This window comes from Peromyscus leucopus, chromosome 20 (genome assembly GCF_004664715.2).
Source record: "Peromyscus leucopus breed LL Stock chromosome 20, UCI_PerLeu_2.1, whole genome shotgun sequence".
Classification (NCBI taxonomy): Eukaryota; Metazoa; Chordata; class Mammalia; order Rodentia; family Cricetidae; genus Peromyscus; species Peromyscus leucopus.
This window is the reverse complement of record NC_051080.1, coordinates 42,335,947-42,348,121: the sequence shown is the minus strand read 5'-3', so window position 1 is coordinate 42,348,121 and position 12,175 is coordinate 42,335,947. Positions and strand designations below refer to the sequence as shown.

General features: G+C 50.8%; 1 protein-coding gene across 1 annotated transcript; it reads right to left on the bottom strand.

The window, feature by feature from the left end:
- Positions 1–4,102: 4,102 nt before the first annotated feature.
- Kcns2 (potassium voltage-gated channel modifier subfamily S member 2) lies at positions 4,103–9,988 on the bottom strand. The gene is made up of 2 exons (XM_028884468.2): positions 9,548–9,988; positions 4,103–8,950 (listed from the first exon to the last, which is right to left on the bottom strand). The coding sequence occupies exon 2, from the start codon at positions 8,905–8,907 to the stop codon at positions 7,474–7,476; it is 1,434 nt and encodes a 477-aa protein (XP_028740301.1). The 5' UTR covers positions 8,908–8,950; positions 9,548–9,988; the 3' UTR covers positions 4,103–7,473.
- Between the last annotated feature and the right edge of the window lie 2,187 nt (positions 9,989–12,175).

Here is a 12,175-nt window from a genome sequence, read left to right as displayed (position 1 = left end):
CTTGGCTGGAATGTGCAAGGTCTCTCTCTCTCTCTCTCTCTCTCTCTCTCTCTCTCTCTCTCTCTCTCTCTCTCAGGAGTTTTATCTGCAGATGCCTGACCCTATCTCACATGTCTGGTTTTGCAGATGGATGAAGCTCAGAGGTCTACTTCGCTACTTTGCGAAAACCTCCCCAGAGGACTTGGATGTGAAGTGGCCCTGCAGTCTGTACCACTTACTATGAACGACGCCTCTGCTGTTTATTGCCCATGAACTGAATATGGTTGACAATTACTCAGCTGCTGATAAATGATTGCTATGGAGATTGAACAGATAAATAAGTGGGGAGGAGTCAAGGTGACTGACAGCTCCCCCCAATGGACCAGAAGCACTGTGATTCCATGATCAGGAATGAGGAGGACAGGAAGTTGGATCATAAGTGGTAAAGCCACATTAGACATGATGACTTCTGAATGTGGTTGCATAACATGAGCCTGGGGTCTAGGCTGGAGTCAGGCTGCAGACTTGGGAGCCATGCATGCTGGCTGAGGCTGCAAGAGCGCCTCCCTCTGACAAAAGTACAATGGAGAAGGTGAGGAGGAGACTGAAGAACCTACCCAGCCAACAACATGTAGCATCCAAGAATTTGACACGGGGACAAAGAAGTTGGAGGCTTGTCTATGGGTCCAGTAACTTGAGAAGCGAGGAGAGGCCTCCTGGCCAGGTGTTAGGAAAGGGCAGCTCTCAAGACTGACGGGAGCAGAAGCGAATCTTGAGCACAGAATTAGGAAATGGCGGGAGAGCCGAGGCCCTCTGAGGCTGCTGGTAACCCATCTCCACTGCTCAGAAGAGAGAAAGGAGCTGGTAGATGATGGACTAGCTGAGGTCCCTGGCTTTGGGGACTTGGTAGCCCCTCAGTGCTCCTCGGATGCTGGCCATTGGCAGGGGTCACATCCCTGTTTCTGTGTCTCTGTGTCCCCTCTACACACATGGCTGAGTTCCTCTCTAGACAGCCCTGCCCACTCAGACAGTCACCCAGGCAGCAGAGCTCCTCCTCAGGGAGGCGCCTGAGGACCCCACTTTCTCTCGGGGACACCAGCAGCTAGCCAGCCATCAGTCCCTCAGTTAAGCAGAGCCAACATGCTCCTCCGTGTCCCTGAGCACCTGATAGATGCATGCCTGTGCAACGGTTTTTCCTCCTTGCCTCACCCCCATGCTGGCCCTGGATTGGCTGGCCTCACTGTGGTGGTGGCTGCTGCGGGGAGGCCTAGGCTTTGAAGTTGGTGCCAGTCACATTCTGACATCATAAAGCTAGTCAGGATGTCCCACCTCAGCGACAGCAGAATTCAGCTTAGGCTGTTGAGAGGTGGCTTTCCTCTGGCCTGCTTTTGTACCTGGCCACTGCTTCTCAAGCACATTGACTTGACTATTTTTTTAATTGAAATTTTTTCATTTAATTTTTTTATCATGTTTTTCCTTCCCCTAACTCCCACCACCTTCTTCTCTACCTTCACACTTCCCAGCAGCCCTTGCCTCCTGGACTTTGTGCAGGTCTCTGCACTGAGAAGAAATGGGGGGGGAAGGGGAGGGGGAGAGGTAGAATGGAGGGGAGAGAGGAGGGGAGGGAAGAAGGGAAGGGGAAGTGGGGGAGAGAGGAGGGGAACATCCTCCTCCTGTCTTTATTGACCTCCACCAGGGTCTCTTGACTCTCTGGTCTCTTCCTGATCTCATTAAATGCTGCCTATCTGTCTCCAGTTTTCTCTGTTTTTTCTTTGTTTTCTCCTGTAACATCTACCCCTCCTTCATCTCTTTTTCCTGCCCTCTTCCTATCCTTGTTTTCTTTGATAGGAATTTCCACAACTCAGGGGTGGACCATGCCAGCTGCTCACCCAGTCAGTCATCTGCGAGGGAGAAGCCAGCCCACACTGCCAGCCAGGACAGTGACATTGAGAAGTAACAGAAGGAAGAAAAAACAGTTTTTCCCATCTGCAGTATCAATGCAATATCAATAGAATTAATGTCCTCGGCAGAAAGCTACTGAAAGATTCTGAAAATAAGAGATGAACTTTGAACACGTTATTTTTGAGGAGCAGGTATTTTGCCTTGTAAAGCATCTTGGTGCCCAAATATCCCTGATACAAGTTTATTCACTTTTTGGATGGAGGAGTCAAGCCACACCCCACTAGATGGGAACATGGGTCATGGTCAGTGCCACCTTGGTTCTGGCATTGACCTTCACCTCAGCTTTCCAGGGGATGCACGCAGAATGCGGCACCCTGCAGTGAGTTAACCTGTGAGACAGGAGAGTCATCTGAGCTACACACCCAGAACCTCCCAGTAATGTCCTGGAACAGGGGTGAGCACCTGCTTCACAAAGAACAAAAGTGAGCCAAATGGAATGCATGTGGTTTCTCCTCTTTGCCTAGTAATTTTTAATAGCAGAAATTTGGATTGCATATAAGAAGTATGAGTAACTTAAAGCCTACGACAGACAAGGGCTGCTTGTTTAAAACTCAAGGTACTTGAACCAGACACGAGGCCTGAGCCCTTCTCCTTGTCCCTCTCTGCCTGCACAAGAGGGTGAAACCTCTGCTCTCCTAAACATAAATCAGAGATGTGGGGAGCTCTCGGGCTCTAAGGACGACATTGAGAGGCATGATGAACTTCTGCCGTCATACCAAGGTAAACAAACACCTTTAAGGATTATCTCATCCAACTTCCTCACTCTGAAGCAGCAGAAAGGGAAGTCAAAAGGCCAGGAGTTAAGGTTCAGTCTAGCAGTGCCCCTCTCTATGGTGATATTTTAATTGTACTAAAATGTGATTTATATGTTAATAAATAAAGTTGCCTGGGGGTCAGAGCTATTAGAGCCATAGGAAAGCTGGGCGGTGGTGGTGCATGCCTTTAATCCCAGCTCTTGGGAGGCAGAGCTAGGCGGATCTCTGTGTGTTCAAGGATACAGCCAGCATGGAGACACACGCCTTTAATCTCAATACCAACCATAGAAGACCTGGAGGTCTGTACAGACAGGCAGTGACTAGGAGGTCATGTGGTTGTGTTTACAACCAATGAGAAGGCAGAACAGAAAGTCTTTATAAAGACAGACACACAGGAAGTAGGTCTCTTTCGGAGAGGTAGGACCACCGCGAGAGGGAGGGTAAGGTTTTTAGCTCTTAGCTCTGACCTCTTGGCTTTCTTCTTTGCATTGGTTCTGTGTTTCTTATTTAATAAGATGGTTGGTTATATCTACACCTCTCATTGATTTCCCTGGGGCCTCGGGAGACCGCAGCCTCTAAGTTCCAGGTGGGAAAGACTAGAACCAGTTTCACAAATCCTCCAACAATATTCACACCCAACCAGCCTGGACACTCTGAGTTACTCCATAACAGCTTGACAGATTGGCACTCTGGAACAGGGCGGGGCTGTCAGAGCAGGCTGTGGGGGATCTAAGCAGGGCACTGAGTGAAAAGGAAATCCTTCAGGAGCCTCTGGCCCACTGGGGTCCCAAGAAAATGTAACAAGCCTTCCACCAAGCACCTAGAGGCTCCATATCTTAGCAAAAGCTCCTTTCCCTGATGCCTGACAAGAAGAAATTTCAGCCTTGGGGCAGGGGAGACCATCACTTAAATCTCCAAAACCCATGTAAATGTGGGGAGGCAGGATGGTCTCCTGCCACATGGGAAGCCGAGACAAGTATTCCCAAAGCAAGCTGGCTAGCTAGACTAGCAAAGCTGATGTACTTACTCTAGGTTCAAGTGAGAGAGCCTGCCTGCATATATAAGGTGCACAGTAACTGAGGAAAATAACCAGCTTTAACCTCTAGCCTCTACACACATGTGAACATGAAGACACACACCACACACATATAAACATGAAAAAATAAACAAACAACCCAGTTCAGTCTTCCAGGCAGTCCAGTCCCTTGCTCCCCAGTGCCCTTGTCTCTGCCGCTCCATGTGTAACTGAGGGGCCTTAAGGAAATTAAATAATTGTTTTCTGTTTAATCTGCACATTTGCAAGGCTGGCATCCTCAACATGTCAGTCCTGTGCCTCATTCCAGAGTTGAGGCCCAGGAGACTCAAGCACAGGACTCAGATAGAGCGGCGCAGTGGAACCACCTGGATGCTTGCACAGTCGTGTGTTAATGAGTGTTAAAACTGACATTGCAAATACAGCGTTCTCGATGTTTAAAATTACAACCCTGGAACAAGTCATGCTGTTAAAACATACAAGAAATACCAGTTAAGCCTAAGTAGAGACCACACAGCCTGTACAGATCACCGCTACCCCAAAGTGCAGAACAAATCATTTCCATTGAAATGAAGCAATAATTAACAGGTAGTTCAGTGATTTGAGTGCCATGATAAGTAGAAATAACAAATCCAAATATTAAACACCAATTACTGCCTGATGAGCTCGGCATAAGCTCGGCATTCCACACGCCCTTCTCTGCAGCAAACCTGGGGAAGGAGGATGTCTGATGGGGAACACAGCCCAAGCCTAGTGCATCCGTGTAGCGGACATGTGTTACTTCTAAAATGTCCGTGAGCAAAGCAGGTCAAATGTCAAGAGTGAAGCCGGACACAGGTGCACCTGTGTCTACTGATGTGTGTGTGTGTGTGTGTGTGTGTGTGTGTGTGTGTGTGTGTGTGTCCCACCAAAGGAGGATTGATTACAGCTCACTTTGACAGTCTGATGGGGTCACTTAATCTTTGTAGATTTTACTCCCAAGAACAGGGCAGAAAATGAACCTGCCCTTCCTTCCCTGGTTACCAGGAGACACGCTGTGGCAGGGCATTATCTAACATGGCCAATCAGAGGCTTTGCCCCTGAGAGCAGCACTTGTGAACTTCATACCTCGGTGTGGTTTGGTGGTGAGGACAGGGTTCCCAGAGTCCCACACCATTCTTCACCTTCTGTGGGAAGTCAGTGTCCCAGCATTGGGGTGGTTCTCCCTCAAGGTCTCTGAAACCGCTGCTTGGAGAACTCAATGTTCCTGGGAACTTTCCATGTGCTGGACCGACTGAAAGTCTTGGTGGGCAAAGAAATATTCTTTTACAAGTATACATATATGTACAAGAAATGTTTAAAAAAAAGTTTCTAAAGCACTTTGGGATTCCCCCAAAGAAAGGCACCAGATAAAGCAAGTCACTACCAAAAAGAAAAGTCAAGTGTTCCAGCTTTTGTACCCTCGTAGGTACCCCCTAGAGGTCTCTCTTTTTTGGTGGTAAACCCGCTCATTTAGGAAGTCCTTGTGAGAGCAGCTGTTACTCTGCCCCCTGCCTGATCTCTCCTTTGCACCAGTGTCATGGTCAGTGACCATGGCTGCCATGCCATTACCTTGTATCAGCAGCCTCGGCAGACCGAACAGTCCTCGCAGGCTTGCTGTCACCTGCCTTCAGTGCATCTGGGGACGCCTTATAAACGTTCTGTCTTCCAGGGCTGAGGACACTAGCCAACAACAAGAGTTCTCTTGCAAACTCCAGAAAACAAGCCTGGTCCTCTGACTCCTCGGCAGGTTCTTCAGGTTGTCTCACATCCTGCTGCTTTGGAATAACACACATAGTGTGTCTGCATGGAGGCACTAGAAGGTTGCCACCCTTTGCCCGCCCCCAATAAGACTCCAATCTGATGAAAGATTTGAACTGGAGGCTCAAGGACATTAAGTGGTCAGTGCATTCATCCAACAAATCGCCCACACTGTAGTAGCCATGACAACTACTAGAACACAATGCCCTCTGAGAAGATCCACTCCATACTCTCGTGAGGTGTGGATTATCCTTACCCGACTAAAACACAAAATGGACCAATTAAGAGTAGGTCCAGACTTTGGATAAAAAGCCTGTTTATCTCCATATTTGGATCCCTAGATTCTATAGCCTTGTCAAAGACTTAACAATAACAAAAACCACTGGAAAACCATCCGATTATGTAGAGGATGCTGGGAAAGGATTATCCTAAGAGGGGCCCAGCTCCCTTCCTACTGTGTTATGTTGGCGAGCTGCAGAAGAGGGGCAGAGTGTGCGGAGGAAACGGCGGCAAACCTTCAACGAAGCTTAATAAGCTGAAAGGTTTCCTGACTAGCCTTAAGGTTTTTAAGAAATTCACAGTTATTTATGTTTTATGAAGTAAGTAGTTTTTGGCTTTATAACTCTTTTCTTCTGGCCTCTACCCTCCACACACACAAGAAAACCCTGCAATTGCAATGGAAATAAGAACTCCAGGGCTTCCACCTTGGGTAAGCCATGCTCCTTCATGCACGTCTGGATCTTGAATATGCTTCTGTACTACCAGGCTTCCATGTCCCAGCAGGAACTCAAAGCAATCAAAACATCGTACATACTCTCCTGTATCCTAGAAGCAAAACTACCTAAAGAGAATTCTGCTTGGAAATAAAAGGGCTGTCATTTTATGAGCTTTCAGAGCAGGCAAGAAAATGATTAAGCTACTGCCCTTGCTAGCAACCTAACAATGTTCACCTCACGACGACAATGCAACACTAACCTGCTCTAGTTAAGAAAGACGCACAACCTTATTCCTAAACATCTCTAAAAAGAAGTTCTTGAAAAACATGCTAATACCAAGACACAGCAAACTTTGGTCAAAATGGCCTGGATTAGGAATCCCAGCCAGAAATAAATGCCTCTATGATTCCTCCAGAAGAAATAGAGGCCTGACTGTTAATGAAAGGGTTTAGCCTACATGAACTCTGTTTATAGCATCTTGGGGTTTGGGCCATGTTTAACTAAAGTCCCTTCCCTAATCTATCTGCTTAGGGAAACACATTTAGTCTTTACTACATGTGGACTGAATAACATTCTCTTACACTGACACTTAGGAGATACACATCTATACACATCTTTCTAAAAACTGACTGGCATATCCATGCAAGTCACAAGGACAGGACCAAGTAGAAAGAAGACTTGCATTGGTCAAGTGTGCTTAGCTTACAATCTTTCTGTTTTGGTATTAAATGAAAGCAATGGATAAATAATTGAGATTCTGTTTTCACAAGGTTGTGATCCAAATCTCATGATATCCTTGCTGACCTCATAGACAGTTGTGTTTCCACTGGACAGACTTGTCGGGGCTTTTTATATAGAGTTCACACAACAACCTCAGAAATACGAGCAGAGACAACTCTATTCACAGATAATACTGGGGCATAAACACTAGAACAGTGCACACAGAGGACAGATAAATCAGCAGTCTAGATACTCATCTGGCAGAAAGAGGAACATGTTATGCCCATGATGCAAAGACCAGTGAGTGTCATTTCACTGAAAGGTGCAAAAGCATGGTGTTAGACACACCATCCTCTAAAAAATGCAGTCCTCTAAATATTGCAAAAACAACCTAGGGCTTATATCCCATGCAGCTCTCCCTCCAGGGTCAGAATGACTCCTTATGCCATAACCCTACAGTGCCTGGACTGTGCCGAATGTGCAAGAGGCAGATCGGCAATGTATGTCTGAGGATGACAAACGCTCCCAGCTAATGGAGAGAATCATCTAAACTCAGTTCACTGGGTGAACTCCTGCTCATGTTTGTCAGGCTTGCCATGAGGGATTTAACTTTATGGGCATAGTAGTCCCTTAAATTGACTGAAGGGACCTCCTTCATTCCATCTCCAAAGTCACAGCTACGCATAGCACTCTCAAGTTGCTTTTGGCGCCGGTAAAAGTGGGAGAACTTATTGAAGATCAAGGTGATGGGCAAGACCACCACCAGGATGCCTGCCAGGATGCAGGCAGAGGCAGTCAGCTTCCCGGCTGTGGTCCCTGGGACCACATCTCCGTACCCCACAGTGGTCATACTGACGGTAGCCCACCACCAGCAGGCAGGGATGGTAGCCAGGCCTTCATTCTCCTCCTTTTCGATGGTATAGGCCACCACCGAGAAGATGGAAATCCCCACCGAGAGGTAGAGCAAGAGCAGCCCCACTTCCTTATAGCTGTATTTCAGGGTGGCTCCCAAGGAGCGGAGGCCAGTGGAGTGTCTGGCCAGCTTGAGAATTCGGAAAATCCTCATCAGCCTCAGGACCTGAGCCACCCTGCCCAAGTTGGCCAAGGTAGGCGAACTCTCCACCACCAGGTTCACCACCAGAGTTATGTAAAAGGGGACAATAGACATGAGGTCAATAAGGTTTAGAGCATTCCTGAAGAACTTGAGAAAGTCAGGGGCCACAGCAAACCTGGCCACCAACTCAAATGTGAACCAGGCAATGCCAAAGTGCTCCACGATTTCGAACCTGGGGTCTTCACCAGGGTTGCCCTGGCTATCAGGGATTTGGAAGTCAGGCAGGCTATTGAGGCACATGGTGATGATAGATCCCAACACCACCAAGATGGAAAGGACGCTGAAGACCCTGCTTAAGACTGAGTAGCCCGGGTTGTCCAATGCCAGCCACAGCTGCCTGCGGAAGTTGCCCAGGGGTTGCCCATCAAACTTGGAAGCATCATTATAGAAGGCCAAGATCTCATCAAAGGAGGACGTGGTACTCTCCTGGTCACTCTGTTCGTCCCACTTCTCCTGCTCAGGTTCCACTTTACGGCCATGGTAGCTATAGCTGCAGCAAGAGTCGATGAAGAACTCATTGATACCCCAGTACTCGATCTCCTGGCTGAAGGAGAAGACGCACAGCTCAGCCATGACGTGAAGCTTGCCAGTGTGGTAGAAATGTAAGACGTAGGGGAAGAGCTCAGGGTTACGGTCGAAGTAGAACTCATGCTGGACATCGTCATAGTCATCGCAGAGTTCCAGAATCGCCTCTCGAGAGTGGCAGAGGAGCAGCCGGCCCAGGCGCGTCTCGGGGAAGCGCAGCAGCGTGTGGGAACGCAGCCGTCTCTTGAAGCCGCCCACATTGACGCGGATCTCTCCATCCTCGACGTCGGCCTCGGACACGTCCCACAGGCTCTGACGGGTCATGCTGGAGATGCCCAGGCGCCCGCGCCGCGCGGGGGCGCTACACCTGAAAGCGGAGGGAACCGCATCTGTGTGAGCGCCGGCGCTCCCCACCCCAGCCTCTCTTTTTCCTTCTCCCCACCCTCCTCTGGCGGGCCCAGTCCTCTCCAGCAGGGTCTCTGTGCGCGGTCGGGCACTGGGTGCCGGAATGGTTCTATGGGGGTTGACCCCTTCCCAAGGCAAGGCAAGGGTGTTCGTTTCTACGAGTATAGTCGGGCCTCCACCTCCTCCCCGGAATAGCGTCCAATGGCTCTGAGAGCCCGGGGGGCTGCGTGCTGACCTTGCCTGTGAGCAGACCAAGGAGACGCCCCCGCCCTCTCGCCGCAGACAGGCGGGACCCAAGCTGAGATGCGCACCGCAGGGCTGGGCCAAGAAGGGGGCGCGGAGATTTGGGAGGGGGCGGGGAAATTCACCGCTCCAGTGGGTAAATCTGGGCCCAGGGGGAAGAGGGTCAACTCGGCATCCCAGTCTCCAGCCTCCAAGGACCGATCCCCTTTCCAGCCCCCTCCCCACCCCCACCTCCGCGCCCTTCTGGCGCCGTGTCCCCGGGCCGCGTGCGCTGCGCCTTCCCCTGGCTTGCCTTGCGCGTTCTGGGAGCGCTTACCTGGGTGCACCGGCGCCCGCGGCCGAGGCCGGCGGGAAACTTCCCCGACCTGCTGGCGAGCATCACCGCGGTGGCCGCCGCAGGCTGGCTGCGCGAGTGCGCGCGGGTGCGAGGATGAGGATGTGTGCGCCTGTGTGTGTGTCCCGCCACTGGGCAGGCGGGGTCCGCCGTGCGCCTCCTTCAGTCTCGGGCCCCACACGCCGCCGCCTGCAGCCGCGAGAGGCTCACAGGTGGCTGCGTGGCCCCGACGCTCGTGGAGCCCCCCTCTTCCGATCCGCGCGCCCCTCACCCGCCAAGAGAGGCAGAAGCCCACGCCGCAGGAGCCCGCGGAGCGGGGGTGGGAGCAGAGCCCGTGCGCCTTGCCGAGGGCCCAGAGCCCCGAGCCGCGCGATGGTGCTGAACGGACAGCTCCGTGCGCTTCAGCCTGGGGCTCCGCCGCCGCCCCAGACTCCGAAGATGTCATTCTGTTCCCCGGGCGCCCCCAAGCTCTGCACCGAGCCAACACCTTTCCCCCCTCCCTCCGCATCCTCCGGGGACAGCTGTTACTGCCAGCACCCCCAGGGCTCAGACAGAAGGTTGCCTACGGTGACTTTCTCCCTCGCTGGGTCTGTAGAGACAGGCTAGGGAATGAGGGATGACTTTGGTGTGTAGGGTAGATATGGCAGCAACAGAAGAATTTGTGGGCTTCCTCTTTCAGAGACCTGAAGAAAAGTTTCCCACACCTGGAAATGGGGTTATTGGAAAATAGGTGCTGTCCGAGAAGGCAGGTTGAGCTGCAGCAGGGATGTGGGTGGAGCAAGAGGTTGGGGAGGTGTGCACAGGTCCTATTGGCTTGGAAAGGAGTCATGGAGTTTTGTTTGAGAATTCTGTGTGGGTATCGTGCATGTACAGGCCAGTGTGGTGTGTGGGCTGCAAAGGGGTGCTTGGAGTTCTGTGCACAAATGTGGTCTGAGAACAGTAGGACTTTCCAATGTCTGTGAACAACATTGACAATGTCTTCTGATGGGTGGGAAGATGCATGCCGCATGCCTGTATGGGGAACTGTAGCATCAGTGTAGAATGTGTATATGATGTGGGACTGTGTGCTATGTAAACAGTGTGACCTCAGCACCAGCATGGTCATCACAAGACTTAGGGTCCTCCTAACTGACCCAAGCCGAGAAATGGACCCTTATTCCTGGGTCTCCCTTTGGTCTCTGGGTCTGTTGCACGGTCCTCATTTTCAGACTATTGGGTTCATCCTTAGCACAGAACTAGTGTCTACATGTCTTGGTCAGAAGTCCTAAGAGAGTTCTCATCGGGTGGCTCCAGACTCACAGGAAAAACAGCACAGCCATAATGAGAAACATTTTCCTTATGTGGCTCTAAGGACACCACCTTAATGGAAAGCTGTTCTGGCTCTCGACTGCTTAACGGTCTGGGACTGGAGCTCTGGGCTAGAGCGTTTGCCTGGCATGTGTGACGCCCTGGGTGTTGGTCCCCAGAACCACGTAAACAATGCAGAAGACAAGCCTGCTGTGGGCTTCCTCATCTGGAGAGAATCCTTGATCTAGTTTTGTATGGGATCACTGGATCCAAAAGGGACTCATCCTTGTGCCAGCCACTCACCTTTGAGCATGAGTGATGTGTACATGGGCAGGTGTGTCCTCACTGAGAGGACCCCACACCCATGTCCCTGAAGCATCTATGGGTGTGGGCTTCCAGCAAAAGCAGTCATGTGTGGGAAGAACAGTGTGGTGTGGTCCACATGAGCTTCTTTTCTTTTGTGTTTGGAGCTAGAGGGGTGTGGTGGGGTGTATGTGTGTAGTGAGTGGTCAGTCTATGTCTGTCTCCATGTCCACTTATTTGTGATTACTCATTTTTCTTAAATGTTTCAGTTAGCATACAAAATAATTATGACATTCTCATTCATTTACAATTTACTTTTCCCATGTCACCCTGTCTTGCAGTCCCCTTCCCTCCCCCAACGACCCCCCTTTCTTTTGTTTTATGAGACAGGGTCTCTCTATGTAGCTCTGGCTGTCCTGGTACTCATTATGTAAACTAGGCTGTCCTTGAACTCACAGAGTCTGCCTGCCTCTGCATCCCGAGGGCTGGGATCATACTGTGCCACCACACCTGGCCCCAATCATCTATTTCTGTGGGAGTCTGTTTGGCATATTCTCTCCTTATCCTCTGTATAGTCTGGCTGGATGTATCATTTGAAGTCTGGAGCTCCCCATCTGGCTGGGCTGCAGTTTGGGGGCTCCTGGGGCTCCTTCATCCCGTGGTGTGCTGTTGAGATAGTGCCAGCCTTTGCAGAGGGGGTGTGCTTTGGTGAATGTGTCATCCCTGGCTTGCTGACGCTCACTTTCTCAGCCCTTCCCACACCTCGGAGGGTGGCTACGAGGTCTCCACACTGCGGGTGCCCTTAGCAGCAGCCCTGGAGACAACACTCTCTAGCCTGAACCCCCATCCTCTCAGCTGTCTGCTGGCAAGCCCAAGCCCGACAGCCACCTTCAGCCACTCACGTCTGTATGGGGTCTGCAGCATGTCACTGTTCTCGGCCACTCCCATCCTTCAGCCTCCGCTCCTTGTCACTGTTCATTAGTCTCTTCCTCCTGCTCTACTTGGGGGTCTCTCCTCCTA

Excerpts from the sequence above, each read along its gene's own strand:
- Kcns2 (XM_028884468.2), bottom strand. The coding sequence starts at position 8,907 with ATGACCCGTCAGAGCCTGTGGGACGTGTCCGAGGCCGACGTCGAGGAT.